We start from the raw sequence: 18,789 nt of genomic DNA, 5'->3' as shown, positions 1-18,789 counted from the left end.
AGCATTGAATGCCGTTCTGTGCTAAGAGCTCTCAGTGGGTCCACTCACTGATCCTCCTAACAATTCTGAGGGAGGTACTCTTAGCTCCTTTATACAACTAAGGCTCACATACCAAGACTAGCCTGAAACCACAGAGCCCAGAATACAAACCAGAATCTGCCTGACCTCAAGGCAGTTCTAACCACTAACTGTACTTGACTGCTTGTCCACACCCTAAAGGAGGGTTGCACCACATTAAGGTAATGACTTCTCTACATCTGGCATTCTTGTTGGAGAAAATGGGTCCTCGGGTTCACTTTGCCTTGGCTAATCTTGTTGGAGTCATACCATTTACAAAATTAAAAGGGTAATAATTTCAAGAAGGAGGCTGGTCCTTAGTCTACAGACATCATGAACCAGTGGAGGCCCAACACCCCCTCTCCCCATTCTCCCCAAGAGAAGAGATAATAGTGCTGTGTTTGAGCTGCTGGCCACTCTATAATGACAAACACATTAACACTAACATCAGCATTAGGACACAAAAGAGTAATTTTTTAAGTCACAGCAATACAACTATCAGTGTAACTGGTACGTGGACTATGAAGGCAAAACACTCTTTCAGGTGTTTTGGGTCACTTTACATTAACTTGGGAATCAGAAGTGCTGTTCAGACTGCTCGTACTGAGGACATAAGTATGTAGGGTGGTGCTATTGTGAAAAGTTTTTATTTCCTCTCAAATTTCCACTATCTTGTTGCTATTTTTCAGTAGCTCCGTCGTGTCTCACTCTTTGCAGTCCCATGGACTGCAGGCTTCCCTGTCCTGCAGGGAAGGACTCACGTCCATCGAGTCGTTGATGCCATCCAACCACTATCTCAGAGAATCAAACACAGCTCACAGTTGGGCAGGCTTGGTTTGAAGCCCAGATCCGCCGTTTTGAATATATGACTTTGAGAGACAAAGTTTTCTCTGAGCCTCATATTTTTCATCTGTAAATAGGGTATCTTATTACTTTCTCTTAATGTTTTAAAGATAATTAAAAGTAACTGTGAACATAAAGCTCTTAGCACAGTGCCTAGAACACAGCAAGTGTTCCCAATGAATGGGAGCTGTTAGTATGAATTGATGAACTGAGAAATTCCACATCTTAAGGTCTCATTCATTGATACCAATCAATCTGTTCACAAAATGGGGGAAAGAGATCTACTTTTCACAACAGTTACTATTTTTTATAGATGGCCTGGGAAGGAATTGAGGTAAGACAGTGCCACCTGACCTCTCAAACTTTCCACACGGCCCACTCCCTCCGGCTCCTGTAAACTAGATGCCACAGCATCCCTTCCTCACAGTAGATCTGTTTTTCAACACAGCCGTTGATACAGAGACTGGCCTCATGGTCAGCATTGTCCCAGACCTGCAGGGCAAGACTCTCCATGGCTCCCCCTCACACCTCTTTAAGTCCCTGCCATTTCTCAGTGCTGTCTCTCCCTCCTGGTCTCTGGTCATTTTCAGACCTTGACCGGCCCAGTCTGCATGCTGGGCGGCTTCAGAATCCCTGAGGAAGGCCACTCACCATCCAAACCGCTCCAAGCACACACACACACACACACACACACACACGCACACACACACACACACACACGTTCCTTTACTTTCTCAACTCAAACATTTAAAAATGGATCCAGATAACTTCAGCCACTCACTCCCCTGGCTGTGGCCTGGACCCAGTCATCACGCTAAACTGCTCCACCTTAGAAACCTTGGACCTCAAATCTTCCGTGGCTCTTGGATCCCACAGTTGCTCATTTGGTCACTAACCACAGCAAAATTTCCAGTCTGATTCATCTACCCCTTTCTCCGAGTCTATCTGTCCCCTCCCAACTGTATACTTCCTTCCTGACTGGGTCTCCCATGGGCAATTTCAATGTCTCTCTACCCTCAAGTCTCTGCCTCCTTGTCCTGACTGCAACTGTACCATGCAAAGCCAAATCTGAATCAACCTCACAGTCAACCCCTGCATTGAGGCAGGGATTATGCATGTTCATTATCCATTTGGGATAAAAAAAAAACTTCCTAGCATGCCAAGCACATGCTAGACAAGTATGTAAATGATTTCAGGACTTGCATAAACTACTATAGAGGTGGGCAGGGTGCTTTGACTAGCAGAGTTCCCATTTCAAGGCAGTTCTAGTGAGGAGTAGGGGGTTAGCAAAGGCTTCCTTGGAGAGACAGCTATTGAGACCCGAAGCTGTGAGTTATTCTGACAAAGGAGAAGAAAGGGCAGAAAAGGGCCAAGAAGGGTACTGTGGGCCCAAGTTCAGTTCTCTTCAGTCTCTCAGTCGTGTCCGACTCTTTGCAACCCCATGAATCGCAGCACGCCAGGCCTCCCTGTCCATCACCAACTCCTGGAGTTCACTCAGACTCATCCATCGAGTCCGTGATGCCATCCAGCCATCTCATCTTCTGTCGTCCCCTTCTCTGCCTGCCCTCAATCCCTCCCAGCATCAAAGTCTTTTCCAATGAGTCAACTCTTCTCATGAGATGGCCAAAGTACTGGAGTTTCAGCTTCAGCATCATTCCCTCCAAAGAAATCCCAGGGCTGATCTCCTTCAGAATGGACTGGTTGGATCTCCTTGCAGTCTAAGGGACTCTCAAGAGTCTTCTCCAACACCACAGTTCAAAAGCATCAATTCTTCAGTGCTCAGCTTTCTTCACAGTCCAACTCTCACATCCATACATGACCACTGGAAAAACCATAGTCTTGACTGGACGGACCTTTGTTGGCAAAGTAATGTCTCTGGCACAAGGGACATGTACAAAACTGCAAAAGCAAGCATGGCCCACTGGGGAAACTACCGAGAGTTCAAATAGCTAAAGTGTAAGGTTGGGTGGGGAAGACAGTACCTAATACATGGAGGGCACGCAAACATGGGCTGAACGAATTAATGAGCCTACTCCGTGCCCGCTTCTGAGTGAGCCAGCAAAGACCCACAAGCATGCATTCTGGTGCCACACTTGAGTCAGCTTCTTGCTGGGGTGGCAGAGGAGGACAGTTCCTTCTTACACAGGGTCCTGCTCCCTTTCCCCAGAGACCATGTTCAGGGACCATCAATAGTACTATCTTGTGTTTGTGGTTTAACCAGTCACTCTCCACTGCCCTTCTCCAAGCTGTCACTTCTCCAGCTCTATGAGCACGTGAGTCCTTTCTGTCCTCCAAGGGGCCTTTGGGTCCTGCATGTTCCTTCAGCGATAGCTGGAGTTTCCCTTAATAGCCAAGCTCCTCCAGAGTTGCTGTTTTACTCTTCAGTTTCCCCTGTTCACTTCCCACTCATGTCTCAACTCACTTCAGTTAGGCTGCAGGCCTCACCACATCACAAAATGCATATGGGCTGAGATCCCCCATGGCCCACAAATGGCCCTTTTCATGGTCCACTTACCCTCTTGGCAACGTAACCCTCTCCCCTGTTCTTGAGATTCTTTCTTGCTCTGACTTCTCACCCATACAGCTCTTCTTTCTTCTTTTTCTCTTACCAGTCCTTTCCAGTTCCCTCCCCTAACCCCAGATCCTCTTCATCTTCTGAGATACCTGTATCCCAGGGTTTTTTCCTTGGCCCGCCCCTTCTCTTCTTTCTTCTCTTCCTGGATGATCCCACAGACTCCAGTGCTAATGATTCCCAGGTCTCTGACCCTCTCCTGATTTCCATGATTCACATGCCCACCTCCTGACTGCACAGCTCCACCAGTCATTGTTTCCCATGGTAGTTAGTGGTCCGATACCCCCCTGGAACATTCCATAGACTTGACAGTTAACCTAGACTTCCCATGTTCAATTAGTGTCTCATTCTAAATCTGTATTCATCACTAGCTTCCTTTCTATTCCAGTTGCCTTAATCCAGACTCTTGTCTCTCCTGCACAGATGCTGCTCAGCTTCTCACTAATCTCCCTGCCTCCAGACTTACCACCCTCTAATCTAACCCTCTCAGCCACAAGAGAGGCTCCCTACTGCTTATGAGTCAAGTCCACAGTCCCTACAGCAGCCCAGTGTGTGTGTGCCTCAGTTGTGTCTGATTCTGTGCAACACTATGGACTGTAGCCTGCCAGACTCCTCTGTTTATGGGACTCTCCAGGCAAGAATACTGGAGTGGATTGCCTTGCCCTCCTCCAGGGGATCTTCCCAACCCAGGGCTCGAACCTGTGTCTCTTTTATTTCCTGCATTGGCAGGAAGGTTCTTTACTACTAGCACCACCTAGGAAGTACAACAACCCAGAGCTCTCCACAATCTGGCCTCCGACCCATCTACCTTTTCTGTTCTTATCTATAATTCATCACTTGGAAAGGTGCCATCTGCCTGCCCATACCCGACCTCTACACTCAAACAAGGGTTTACTTCCCTTCATGTCTTCCACCAGCCCTATAACCCAGCTATCACTGTAGGCATCTGTTCACAGGCTGAATAGCTATGGTTTCCTCACAGTCTTATCTCACCCTGAGAGCTGGGACCTTGCATGTCCTCCATCACACTCTCATCTTCCTCAGTCATCACTGTTGCTATTATGTATTACACATAAAATCTTTTGAGAGCCCACGCTGTATCAGACACTATGTTAAGAACTTTAACACAGACTTTCCCATTAGACTTGATGCTTATAACTATTAAATGAATAGGCATTATTAGCCACATAAAGTTATTGGCAAAGAGTGGCTTTCACACAGCAGAAATGTATTACAGGCCCAGACACTTCTTCTGACCTATATCATCAAAAGAGTACTTCCCACAGAATAATCGTTCATGAATGTTTGTTCCATGAAGGCTGAATTAATGAAGTCAATTGATAGGGTGTAGTAGGAGAAGGCAATGGCACCCCACTCCAGTACTCTTGCCTGGAAAATCCCATGGATGGAGGAGCCTGGTGGGCTGCAGTCCATGGGGTCGCTAAGAGTCGGACACGACTGAGCGACTTCACTTTCACTTTTCACTTTCATGCATTGGAGAAGGCAATGGCAACCCGCTCCAGTGTTCTTGCCTGGAGAATCCCAGGGATGAGGGATCCTGGTGGGCTGCCGTCTATGGGGTTGCACAGAGTTGGACACGACTGAAGTAACTTAGCAGCAGCAGCAGTTAGTAGATAAGAACAGGTAAGTTATTACTTGTGTTAGTATAAATGATATATTGTGCTCAGTAGCTTACACACAGGATCTCATTTAATTTTCACAACTCTCCTGTGAGGTAGGTGTTGTTTTAATTCCCATACTGCGGATGAGATGCAGAGAGTATAACTTGCTCAAGATCTCACAACGAACAAAAGATTTTATACAAATATCTAATCCCAAAGGCAACATTCTGAACAGTATTCTGCCCGACCTCCTTCAAGTTCACTGAGCCTAATTACATTATAGGCACTTTGTCATTCTGACCATCAGAGCCTTATAAATCTTAATCAGGCTAGGATATGGAAAATAAATCACTGAACAAAAAAGTTCAGATATTTCCTCTTAAAACTTTTCAGTTTATTCAACATAAAAAAACATATGAGACACTATAAAAACTAAAATAGAATGTGAGGACATAAAATAAATATTAATATTTGGAACATAAACAAAAGAAATAATACACTTTTCCCACACAGAGCCTACAAGTAACAAAGGATTAACTAGTTCAAGTCAATCCCCTCCCCCTCTATGGTTTTTAATGGCATACTGAAGACCGATTAACAATGGCATTAATGAACCCCATAGCTGAAGAACACAAGTTAATTAGAATAATAAAGTAAACTGGTGATTCCTGTGTTAATTCCTCTGGGGTGAAAGATGGTAGAAACCATATAAACATCTCAAAGTTGTAAAAACATTGCTACAGTTTTGCAACAGTCACTATTACGCATGGCAAGTAAATCAACAAAAGATGAACAAAATAAGTAATAATTTTCCATGGCTCACTTTTAAGAAAAATTGAGGTTTAGCCCATGTAAAAGGAGGGAGGAGAAGAAGAAAGGCAGAAGATTGGGGAGGAGAGGAATGTGAGGGTAGGGAAAAATGGGCCAAATGTGGAAACTGAACAAAAGGACATTACAAAAGAAGGGAACCCAAGCAGGGACACGGTGTAGACAGTCAGTGGCAGAACCAGAGAGACAGAACACAGTGCAAGTTAGAGGGGAAAACAAGAAAAAATAAGACAAGTGAGGAATGGAGATGAGGACAGGCATAAAAAAGAGAGACCTGTTTGAGTTCAAGGGGGAAAGAAAGGTGACTAGGAAATGAAAGGTACAATGAGACAGAGAGGGTGTCAGAAAAACATCACAGAACCAGATGTTGGAAAGTGTTTCTCTATTATATCTACTTCTGAAAAGAGTCTGAAGCAATTTATACTATCACAGAGGAAGAAAGGGAAGATAAAAATGTAATCTAGAGAAAAACTATCGAAATTAAGAAAATTTTTAAATTAAGGGGGAAAAAAATGTTATATTTCCTGGCAGCCAAGACAAAGAGGAAAACCTAACAGTTTACTAAAAGAAAGCAAATCAATTTACATTTTTAAAGAAAGCAAACAGTTCATTAGGAAGTCAAGAGAAGGAATTGGTACAATATGAAGTAGAAAGGGACAAGAAGGCAGGTAAGGAACTAAGGAAGGAATAGGATGATGATAAGTGTAAGAAGTGGAATTGGGTGCTGTTTAGATGAGACACTGTAGAAAAGAGGGAATTTGTATTATCAGTGTAAAAGGCCAAGCTGCCAACAGGTATCACTGATGGGAATGTTGGGACATTCCCCAAATCCTAAAATATTCTCACAGTGAGTGGTGCGTGCATGTGTGTGTTGTCTGTATAATGTATTATATACCCCTGGCATAAGTAATATATAAAACTTTCAAGACACTTGGTCTTTGAGGAATAAAATCGGCTTTCCTTGTGGTTCAGCTGGTAAAGAATCTGACTACAATGTGGGAGACCTCAGATCGATCCCTGGGTTGGGAAGATATCCCGTAGAAGGGAACAGCAGCACTTAAGATTACTTCAAGAGGGGTTTTGGGGTTTGTTTGTTTTTCCTAGAGGAAGGAGGATGAAGGGACTAGAAACTGAGGAGAGTGTTGGAGTATTTCACAGTCATGACGAGAAGGTACAGAGGGTGCAGAGGTGGAACTCTTGTCAATTCACAACGCTGTAGAGGTATAATTTTGAAAAAGTTAAAGTCACAACTCTCATACAAATAGATACTTTTTTAAAGGACGCTGCGTAACGACTCTTAAGGAATCACATGTGCTAATGAAAAACTAAGGGTGAGGAAATGGGCTAACAGAAATGGGGAGGAGAGGAGGGGAGTCTCGGAGCAGTAAGGAAGACGCACTCCTGGAGCCCTAGGAATGGGGCTCAGCCGCAGGCTGGTGAAGGGGTTCTGACCGCTGGAGAAGGAACTGAGGGGGTGAGGGGTGGAGGGAAGGCACACCTCAAAATTCAGCATTTCGGAATCTGAGGACTCCTCGGATTCCACTTCGTCCTCGCCGTCGCCCTCGCCCTCTTCCAGGTCGTAGTAATCTCTGTCCACGTCTGACTCCTGATAGCGGTGAATGAGGTGCTGGAGCAGGTAGGAGGAGGCTTTGCGTAAAGTATTTTTCGGTCTCTGACCCATGGGAAAAGGAGACCAGCAAGAGGGACGATCCTTTTCTGAGTGCAGCACTTTCGACTGCGCTCCAGTTCGTGAAATGCTCATGCCTCCCTGGAGAGAGGAAGGCTTCGGAAACTTGGGCTCTCTCCCGGAGGTCGCCATCTTGTTTACAGGGGTTGCCTAGGAGATGGACGCCCAGGGAGGAGGTGCCGCAAGGGGTTTCGGGGGCTGTAGTCTGCCCCTCGTGCGTTCTCCCTTTCAGCTTGCTTTGCCACTGTATTTCAACTTAGCTTTCTGTCCGCTTGCTGTGATCTTTCTTTTTTAGTCTGTTAAGTCGTTGGCTCTGCTTCTTTTGGCTTGTCTTTCTCGTTTTTCATCTTTTTTCTCTGCGCCCCCCCCCCTTTTTTTTAGTGTTCAACTGTTTTCTCTCGACCTTGACACCCCTCTTGGAGATTTTTCATCCCACCCTGAGATCACTGGTGAGCGCACCATCCTGCTTCCTTCATGAAGGGTCTTTATGTACTTAGTGTTAGATGTCTGTAAAGCTGTCTGTCGGAAAGTTTATAACACTGAAATTTTACTCTCTGCAGAGTGCAGTGCGCATACATGATATAGAAGGCATGGCTCCTGTCCTTATGATTTAATTGCAGATAATAAAGAGAAACTACCAGACGACGACTGAGAGCTGGTTGGCAGTTAATTTACATTTTTACCCCCAAAATAATAAGCCATGTCCTTGGGGAGAAAAACTGGCAGTGGTTTAACAATACAAATACAGGGGGGAAAAAACGACTGTCAAACTCACATTTTATCTGAAAGCCTCTGTAAAACTATTAGCATTGCATAAATAACTGTATTAGTCAATGATTTGCACTGGTAATAATTTTTACCTTGTTGCATAGGTTCTCTTTGCAGTTTTATAAAATACTCTTGCAAGATTACCAAGCATGATTTTATGCTAGTGTGATTTCATGTGACCTAAATCCCATAGCCTTGAGCTCCACAAAGTAGGCACTGTATAGAAAAGCAGAATGAAAATTATGGAAACTATGATCGCCATAGTGATGACCATAGAGATCCTTGTGGGAAGGTCGCTCTCATCCTCCTGGCCTTACAGGCCTTTTCTCCATGCTTCAGTGATAGCAGTTGCAAATACAAAATGATCCTGTCAATGGCTGTCAGGGGAGAAGTACAAAAAAAATCTTTATGGACACCAGCCATTGACTCTTATTTTTCTCAGGGCTTGAGGGCCCATTAAAACTGACAGAAAGCTTTCAGAATTACCTTCCTTCATTATCTTGCTGGCCATAAATGTAAAGGCCATAATTAAAGTATCTCTTTCTGCTAGGCTCATCTTACTGCTTGCCTGCTTCTTTTTCCACTGGGTAGAATATTCTTCCAAGGGGTTTTTCTCTCTACCCTCAGCCCCATAAGACCTGGCTGGCTAACTGACACAAGGATGAAGAGGGAAGAAAGTATAAAAATGGAAAAACTCAGTGTGATTTTTGTAGTTTCCAATAGCTTAGCATTACTACAAACAAAGCTAGTGGAGGTAATAGAATTCCAGCTGAGCTATTTCAAACCCTAAGAGATGATGCTATTAAAGTGCTGCACTCAAAATGCCAGCAAATTTGGAAAACTCAGCAGTGGCTACCATGCTGGAAAAAGTCAGTTTTCATTCCAGCCCCAAAGAAAGACAATGCCAAAGAATGTTCAAACTACTGCACAACTGCACTCATCTCAGACACTAGCAAAGTAGTGTTCAAAATTCTCCAAGCTAGGCTTCAACAGTATGTGGACTGGGAAATTTCGGATGTTCAAGCTGGATTTAGAAAAGGCAGAGGAAAAAGAGATCAAATTGCCAACATCTGTTGGATCATAATAAAGCAAGAGAATTCCAGAAAAACATCTACTTCTGCTTTATTGACTATGCTAAAGCCTTTGACTGTGTGGATCACAACAAACTGTGGAAAACTCTTTAAGAAATGGGAAATACCAGGCCACTTGACCTGTCTCCTGAGAAATCTTATGCAGGTCAAGAAGCAACAGTTAGAACTGGACATAGAACAATGGACTGGTTTCAAATTGGGAAAGGAGTACGTCAAGGCTGTATATTGTCACCCTGCTTGTTTAACTCATATGCAGAGTACATGGGAAATGCTGGGCTGGATGAAGCACAAGCTGGAATCAAGATTGCTGGGAGAAATATCAATAACCTCAGATATGCAGATGACACCACTCTTACGGCAGAAAGCAAAGAGGAACTAAAGAGCCTATTGATGAAGGTGAAAGAGAGTGAAAAAGCTGGCTTAAAACGCAACATTCAAAAAACTAAGATCACGACATCCAGTCCCATTACTCCATGGCAAATAGATGGGGAAACAATGGAAACAATGACAGACTTTATTCTCTTGGGCTCCAAAATCACTGCAGATGGTGATTGCAGCCATGAAACTAAAAGATGCTTGCTCCTTGGAAGAAAAGCTATGATCAACCTAGACAGCATATTAAAAAGCATAGACATTACTTTGCCGACAAAGGTCTGTCTAGTCAAAGTTATGGTTTTTCTAGCAGTCATGTATGGATGTGAGAGTTGGACTATAAAGAAAGCTAAGTGCCAAAGAATTGATGCTTTTGAACTGTGGTGTTGGAGAAGACTTGGGCAGTCCCTTGGGCTGCAAGGAGGTCAAACTAGTCCATCCTAAAGGAAATGAGTCCTAAATATTCTTTGGAAGGACTGATGCTGAAGCTGAACCTCCAATAGTCTGGCCACCTGATTCGAAGAGCCGACTCATTAGAAAAACCCCTGATGCTGGGAAAGATTGAAGGCAGGAGGAGAAGGGGATGACAGAGGATGAGATGATTGGATGGCATCACTGACGCGATGGACATGAGTCTGAGCAAGCTCCGGGTGTTGGTGATGGACAGGGAAGCCTGATGTGCTGCAGTCCATCGAGTTGCAAAGAGTCAGACAGGACTGAGTGACTGAAGTGAATTGAATCAACATTTCCAGGAAAGTTAGTTTTGCCAATGTCAGTCTATTGAGAAAAGTGTCAAGGCAGAGTTAGGTAGGACTTGTCAAAGAGTAATTTTCAAAAGGTTAAAACAGTGATTGTCATACAAAAATAAAAACACCTGTGAAGGATTTTTATTAAACTCATTAATTAATGAAAGAACCAGCAAGATGGTAATGGAGTATTCATTGTCCACACAAAAAGACATTCTGAAAAAAGGCCACTAGGTTAGAGATAAAACTGGTTTATGCCCTACAGGACATTAAACTATAGCCTTTGGTGTTAAATATTTCTATTGTTTCTCTCTTTTCACCTTCACATCTACTCTATCACCATTCAACAGATAAGGTAACTGACGCACAGAGAATTTAAATAAATGGCCCAAGGACAAGCACTGGTGTTGCAATCCAAATCTAGAATGACCAAATCCACTGTCTACCTTCAACTACTATTTTTGCAGGTGGAAAATGTGAGGCAAGGTAAAGGTCCACAAACTGTCTCAGAAGAAAAAAGAAAACATGTAATCAGCTAATGTTCTTAAGTGTAAATAGAAGAACTCACTCAGAGAATAACTCTTTCGTATAGAACCATAGCATGTCAGAACTATTAACAGAAAGAACTTAAAAGCCCATTTTATCCCAACTCTCCCTTTTACAGACGAAAAACTGATGGCCCTCCAGGAATAATAACTTGCCCCAAATCACCTGACTTGTTAGCTGTCAAGGAGGATACCTCTCCTTGCTCGATCTTTGCTTTTGCTGGTTCACCAAAATGACCCGTAGGCTGGAACTGTATGAATACAATTCCTAGTTTGGGATTCTGGGCATCAAAACAGAAGGCATCATCTTTATGAAAGCTATTTTACCAGGTAGAGAAGACAGAATTAGGCAGAGGGACAGGGGTGAGGGGAGGGACTACTTTGTCAAAAGTTTTCCTATTAGCATAAGACAACATAATTGCTTCTGTTTTTTTATTGCTTACTGTAAACCAGGCCTGTGCTCAATGCTATAGATATGTCTCAGCTAATTATTCCAACTGCTCTCCAAAATAGGAATTGATACCCCCATTTTTCAAAGGAGAAGAATGATGCTCAAAAATGATAAGCAAGTTGCCCAGTCACACAATCTGCATCTAGCCCCAAATTCCAGCTCAGGTCTTCCTGGATCTAAAGCCCCTGATCTTAACCAATAATACTTTTTCTCTGGAATTATGAATTAGTTTCTTAGGAAGCATTTGTGAGGCACAGAGAGTCTGGCCCTGAGTACTGAAAGTGTGTTTGTGTGTGTGTGTGTGTGTGTGTGTGTGGTGGGGGGCAGGAATACCCAGGGTTTCTGAATCTAGAGAAGTACAGTGGGCGGGCAAAGGCAGTGGGATATGATAATACAGGGATTATCAGGGGACCTAGGGTAGCAGGGTCTTCTGGGATGGCACTGGATCCTTAGCACTGGGGTGAGAGGAAGGAGAAAGTGGAAGAGTGTCACCATGACACTCAAGAGCTCTTCTCGAGAGGATATCCAGGACAGGAAACTGAAAGGGGGCTATCAAAGGGGTCAAGAGGTTAAGTTTAAAAGAAGGTGCCACCTACCAGCTTCAGCCACTTGCTAGCTTTGCGCTGGCAGTATTATTCACCCTTACCCCTAGCTTTTCTATGTAGAATAAGGCTCTCTTCCAGTCTGGAGCCAGCACCCTGATGTAAGACCTCACTTCACTGAGAATGGAAAGAAGAGGCAGGGATCAACCTCTTGTTTCCTTCATTTAGGAGGAGGATCTCCCCAGGCGTGTTGACCTTGCAAAGCAAAAAATGTATACTCCTCCCCAATTTTATGAGAGGAAAAACAAGCTTAATCATGTTTCTCAGATATGTTTGAGATGGCAGCACCTTGAACTTATGGTGTTTTTGACAGAACACTTAAATTTTCACAGAATATCCTGAAATGGGGAGAACAGATAGACTGTAGAAGGCACCACTAATATAATAATAACGAAAATAGAACCACAACTAATGTTTATGAATAATAACTATGTGCTGGGCACCCTTATAAATACTTTATTAACTTATATTAACTCATTTTATCCCCTACAAGGATCCCCTAGAGGATCCTACAAGGTAGAGATTAATATTATCCCCACATTATAGATGAGGAAAGATAGGCATAGAAAGGTTCTGTAAAGTATTCAACCCACTTTGTCACCCAGTGGCAAAGCTCTATAGAACTCAGATGGAGGGAGTCTGGTGTCCCAGCCCGCATCCTTAATCAAAACATTGTACTTCACTCAATTGCTTTAGTAAAACTTTAGGGGCAACATTATGGACATTTTTGGGTCCCCTTCCCCCAAAAGTCATATGTTGAACTCCAATCCCCAATGTGATGGTATGAGGAGGTGAGGCCTCTTGGAGATGATGGGGTCAAGAGAACAGAGTCCTCATCAATGGGATAAGATGAGGCCAGAGAGCTTTCCACCAGGTGAGGCAACTAGGAGAAGGTGGATTCTGCAACCTGGAAGGAGGTTTCACCAGAACCAGCACCTGGCACCTTGACCTTGGACTTCCAAACTCTAGAACTGTGTGGCAAGTAAAGTTCTGTTGTCTATAAACTAGTCCATATATTCTTGTTATAGTAGTGCAAACTAAGACAGGGGAGAATCTTAAACTCCCCTAAGACAAGGGAGAACACATTAATTTCATATCTTTTTATGTTTTGTTGTTCATTCTATGAATAAGGGATGATTATTCACAGGGAAGGGAGTTTATTATCTAATAACAGCTTAGTGAGTCTAGAGCCATCAGGCAGATAATTATATGAATAATCATTTGTTTCAACTGCCATAAGGGCTAAGAAGGGAAAAGACAGGAGTCATGAGAGCATCACCTGGGGCCACCTTGATCCAATATTGGGTGGAAGGATCCTTAAAATTGTCAGACATTTTGAGCCTCACGAGGATTATCAAAAATGTTGGGGAAAGACAGTACAAGTGAGAAACTCTGTCATCTTTGCAGAAATCAGCTGTCTTAAAGTTATGAAGGTAGTAATGAATTGGGCTCATAGAGCCTGATAAAATCCAGGCAGGACTTGATTGAGCCAAATAACACCTATTCTGAAGGATATCAACCCTGGGATTTCTTTGGAAGGAATGATGCTGAAGCTGAAACTCCAGTACTTTGGACACCTCATGCGAAGAGTTGACTCACTGGAAAAGACTCTGATGCTGGGAGGGATTGGGGGCAGGAGGAGAAGGGGACGACAGAGGATGAGATGGCTGGATGGCATCACGGACTCGATGGACGTGAGTCTGAGTGAACTCCAGGAGATGGCGATGGGCAGGGAGGCCTGGCGTGCTGGGGTCGCAAAGAGTCGGACACGACTGAGCGACTGAACTGAACTGAACTGAAGCAAATATCAAAAGCATTTTGGGGGTTGTCCCACTAATAATAGATACCCTGAATCAGATACTCATGTTGAGATCAAAGACAAAACCTGCAGTCTAGGAAGAGGTAATCGTAAAAGTTCATAGACAAAGGCAGAAAAATCAAGCCAAGGAAGAACTGTTTGCAAAGGATTTGCAAGCATCAGATCTTGAGTAAAATCTGAACAGAAGACTAGATAAGGACTATTCAATTTCTGAGATTCTCTTTACAGAGCAAAAGATGGATTTCATCAAGGAGGTCACAACCACTTAAGATCAAAATTATTAAAATGTTACAAATGATGACCAGAGAGAGACTATATGAAATCTTTTGGAAAAAGATACAAAGATGGGAGGATGTTATACAAGGACATTCAGAAGATCAAAGAAGACCAGAAGGAATTCAGGAAGAAATCATCACATAAGGGATAGAAAAGAAAGTGTATTTTAGAGACATGAGGTTTAATAACCAAAGCATCCCAGTGGCACTAAATAATAAAAACAGATGGAAGAGCAAACAGAAGTCAGGCGAATGAACTGTGCAAGAATTCCCACCATAGCCATACACTTCCAAAAGCACAACATACTTCATCTAGTTAAGAGCAAGTTTGCAATGGTGGAGATTGGGGAAAATCAGCAAATCATGTAGGCTTTGATGCAAAGGACAGGAAACACCCAGATCATTATTATCAGCAACCAATCACACAACCTATGTAAGAGGGGTCTGTTTCAAGTGCTGGAGATATAAAAGTTAAAGTTCAGGTCTCTTTAATTAAGAGATTTGTGTTATGGGGGGACAGTAGGATATAGAAATTTTCTAAATGAATCAGAAGTACACAAGGAACATGTATATGCAGGGCAGAACCCCTGTGCTCTCCACCAGAAACTACACGATGCTCTGAATCGGCTATACTCCAGAACAAGATAAAAAGTTAAAAGAAGCTCACAGGAGAAGGTAAGCCCTATCTGAATGATTTCTAGCTCATGTTTCAGGCCCTCAGGCAGGCGCTGAGTCGGAGGCGACATGACCACCACTTTCCCTTTACCAGGCTTGGCACACGGGACTCACTCCTTTAGGTAGATAAAGCTGGGCTCCCCCAGCAGGTGTGTGGGAGCTGTCCACTGGGATAAAACCTGTGCCCCAAGATAGGGATGCTCAGAAGCTTCACAGATAAGGTAAGAGTTGAGTTAGGGCTTCAAGAAGGGAAGAGACACGTAGGAAGAGGTGTTGGACAGTCCCCAGATGGGAAGTGGCATAAGTAGAGGCAGAAAAGGTCGCCTGGATATTTTAGGAAGCCTCTGAGAAGTCACTGATTTTGAAATAAAACCTGCTCACAAGAAGTTGGCAAGAATGAAGAGTATGCTGCCTTTCTGGGAGAAACAGGGCATGAGTGAAGAAGTGGATGAAATTTCCTCACATGTCAAAACGTCTCAGCAGAACCAAGGAGATGAGACTTTAAAAGAGGGAGAGAAAAGATGGGCCTGGTGAGAGATTCTGACAGCCATGAGGGGAAGGCAGAAACCTTATAATTAAGGACAGAGGCTTTTTCACTTAGATAATACTTTCCCATGAGATTAATAGGAGATTCTGTTGATCTCTAATGTACTGTATATTTTGGGCACTTTACATAATTTACATCTACACCTTATGGCCAAACTTCCCTAGTTACCTCTCTCTACTGAGGGCCCTTCCTTTCTTTGCAAAAAAGCACCTTGCCCAGAGTAAATGCTTTATAAACATTGACTCCACAAAAGCTTGTTCTTTCAGTGAGAATACTGAATGCAGTTGCCACTGTATTCCTTTCAAGTGAAATCACATCTGTGCAGATGAGTGACTTAAATTAAAACAGCAGGATGCCAGGACTTCCTTGGTAGTCCAGTGGTTAATAACCCCCTTTCCAATGCAGGGGACACAGGTTCGATCCCTGATTGGGGAACTAAGATCCCACATGTCCTGGGGCAACTAAGCCTGCCTGCCGCAACTACAGAGCCCACGAAAGGTCCCTCATGCCGTGTTAGTTGTGTGTCCCAACTAACACTGGGTACAGCCCAAATTAAATAAATATAAAATGTTAGCAGGATGCCTGTCTCAGAACTGCCAAAAAAAATAAAAACACACAAACCCGCATTCAAAGGGTCTAACAAGACTGCTTCAGAGTTAGACCAAGTCAGTCCTCATGCCTGCCTCCCGGGATTACAGTGAAAATTAAATGAATGTGAAATTGACTGACTCAGTGTGGTAGACTGTAAATACGGCCACCAGTTCTTATCCCTGTCCGCACCCTTTGTTGTGTGACTTTAGCCCCTCCCGTCAAGAGGTGGAGCCTCCTTCTCCACGCCTAGAGTCTGGGCGTGGCCAACGGCGCTCTCTGGCCAACAGAACAGTAGCAAATGGGGCACCAGTAGAGACTTGAAAGTGTTAGGGCTTTGGGATAATGTGATCACCCAATGAAGAAGCCAGGGCCAGCCTGCTAGATAAAGAGAATCAGCTCCTCCCATTGCCAGCCATGCAAATGAAGCCAGCCTTACTCACCCAGTACCAGCAGCAGACCTACCAAGGGATCCAAGATTCCTGAGGGAACTCAGCAGAAACCAGACCAGAAGAACTGCTCAGTTAACTTGAAAAATCATGAACTAAATACATGGTTGTGTCAAGCCACTAATGTTGGGGATGGTTTGAAAGGCAGCAAAAGTTAACATATACTGCATGAATTGCCTACAGTCTCACCCAACTGGCTAGTAATAGATTGAATATAGAATCTTTATCTTCTGACCCTCATTCAGGTGATTATTTTCATATTGGCCTTTGCTACTATCAGTACTATCTTCCATCAAAAACAAATCTTTGGACTTCCCTCGTGGTCCAATGGTAAAGAATCTGCCTGCTAATTCAGGGTACACATGTTCAATCCCTGGTCTGGGAAGATTTTACATGCAGCAGGGCAGCTAAACCCACAGGCCACAAATACTGAAGCTCTTGCACCTGAAACCCATGCTCCAAAATAAGAGAAGCCACAGTAAGGAGAAGCCTGCGCACTGCAATGAAGGGGAGCACCCATTTGCCCCAACTAGAGAATGCCTGCATGCAGCAATGAAGACCTAGTGCAGCCAATAAGTAAGTAAATAATTTTTTAAACCCATATCTTTGCTTTATAAAAGCCAAAAGAGAAGCTACAGGTCTTTCCAACAGGGTAGGTATATTAGCCAGGATTCTCCAGAGAAACAAAACCAACAGGATGTATATTAATTGCCTCACATGATTGTAGAGGATGTGAAGTCCCAAGATCTGAAACTGGCATGCTGGATACTCAGGAGAGCTGAAGGTATCAATTTCAGCCCAAGAGCAGAAGAAGACAGATATCCCAGCTCAACAGTCAGACAAGTACTGTGTGCTCAGTTGGTCAGCTTGTCCAGCTCTTCACGACCACAAGCTTAAGTTCCCTCTTATTCAGTCTCTGTTCTGTTCATGTCTTTGATTGATTAACTCATCCGCATTAGGGAAGGCCATGTGCTTTATCCAGTCTACTGATTCAGATGTTCGTCTCAACCAGAAACTCTCCCAAATGCACCCAGAATAACGTTTGACTAAATGTCTGGGCAGCCCATGGCCCAGTCAAGTTGACATATAAAATTAACCATCACAGAAGGGGATACTTATGGGTGGTTTCTAAGTAAGGCATGGAAAGAAAGTCCTTTGGAGTCTGTGAAAAAGAACAAGTCACATCCTTTACTATCATAGCGCCAACCATCCTATCCAGCCATGTGGGCTTGAATATTAGCCTCCATTTCATGTCCCCCTGGTCTGGGGAGCAGTCTGGGTTTCCTTAAGGTCTGTGATGATGCAAACCACTAAGAGTATTAAAAAGTCTAGGATGTACATAGAAATGATAACAACAACAATAATAAAGCCACACTTGCATGAAAAAGTATTGGTAGGTAAGAGGTAGCTTTCAAATACTTTCCCCTTCAAATGAAACAGTCTATATTCAAAAGTAAGAAAGAAGATGGTAAAGAGAAACCATACCTTGATTCATGCCACAGGGCCTTTAAGTGAGTCACAGGATGCTGGCAACATACTTTCTGGAAAAAAATAGAAATCAGTAAGCATCAGAAGAATAGGTCAGGATTCTGACCTTTGGCATCTCACCACCATTAGGTATCCAGGTGAGCAAATTTATGTTTGAATTATTTATCTGCTTTGTAAAGAGCCTTGCAGATACAAACAGCTCTGAATATGCATAGGATTTTCATGACAAATAAATGGAGGCTTCAGGCATTTTTCAAAGTTCATCAATTATTGAGGTTCCCTCAAGCAGCTCTCACTCTGTCCTGTTTTGATTTTTGTTCCTGACCAAGTCCAGGTACCGAAGAGTCCAGCTTGATTGTGAATTCATTCAGAAAGAGATTTGTGGCTTTTACGAAATTCTTTTGAATAAAAATAATCTTGGAGGAATTTGATTTTAACTATTTAGGTACTGAGCTGCTCCTTATACTATACCTTTTAAAAAACTGTGGTAAAATACAGAAGGCATAAAATTCACCATCATAATCATTTTAAGTGTACCATTCTGTAGCATGAAGTATATTAACACTGTCATGTAACCATTCACCCTCATAATTCTTTTCATTGTGCAAAACTGAAATCATACCCATCAAACAATAACCCCCCTTACCAATTTGCCGCTTACCTCTGCCCCTGGAAATCGCCATTCTACCTTCTATCTCTATGAATTTGACTGGTCTAGGAATATCCTATTAAGTACAATCATACAGTGCATGTCTTTTAGTGAC

General features: G+C 43.2%; 1 protein-coding gene across 5 annotated transcripts in view; it reads right to left on the bottom strand.

The window, feature by feature from the left end:
- The window catches only part of LRGUK (leucine rich repeats and guanylate kinase domain containing), a 121,695-nt gene extending 113,945 nt beyond the window's left edge, over positions 1-7,750 (bottom strand). For all 5 annotated transcript variants that reach the window (XR_009600450.1, XR_006059683.1, XM_027968815.3 and 2 more), the window contains exon 1: positions 7,421-7,750. Coding sequence is in view for 3 of the 5 variants with exons in the window: in XM_027968815.3 (XP_027824616.2) it covers positions 7,421-7,741 (321 nt within the window). In the remaining 2 variants the exon portion in view is untranslated. The remainder of the gene's footprint in view (positions 1-7,420) is intronic.
- Between the last annotated feature and the right edge of the window lie 11,039 nt (positions 7,751-18,789).

Source organism: Ovis aries, chromosome 4 (genome assembly GCF_016772045.2).
Source record: "Ovis aries strain OAR_USU_Benz2616 breed Rambouillet chromosome 4, ARS-UI_Ramb_v3.0, whole genome shotgun sequence".
NCBI lineage: Eukaryota > Metazoa > Chordata > Mammalia > Artiodactyla > Bovidae > Ovis > Ovis aries.
Note: the sequence above shows the minus strand (reverse complement) of the source record. Positions and strands in the feature narration are given on the sequence as shown.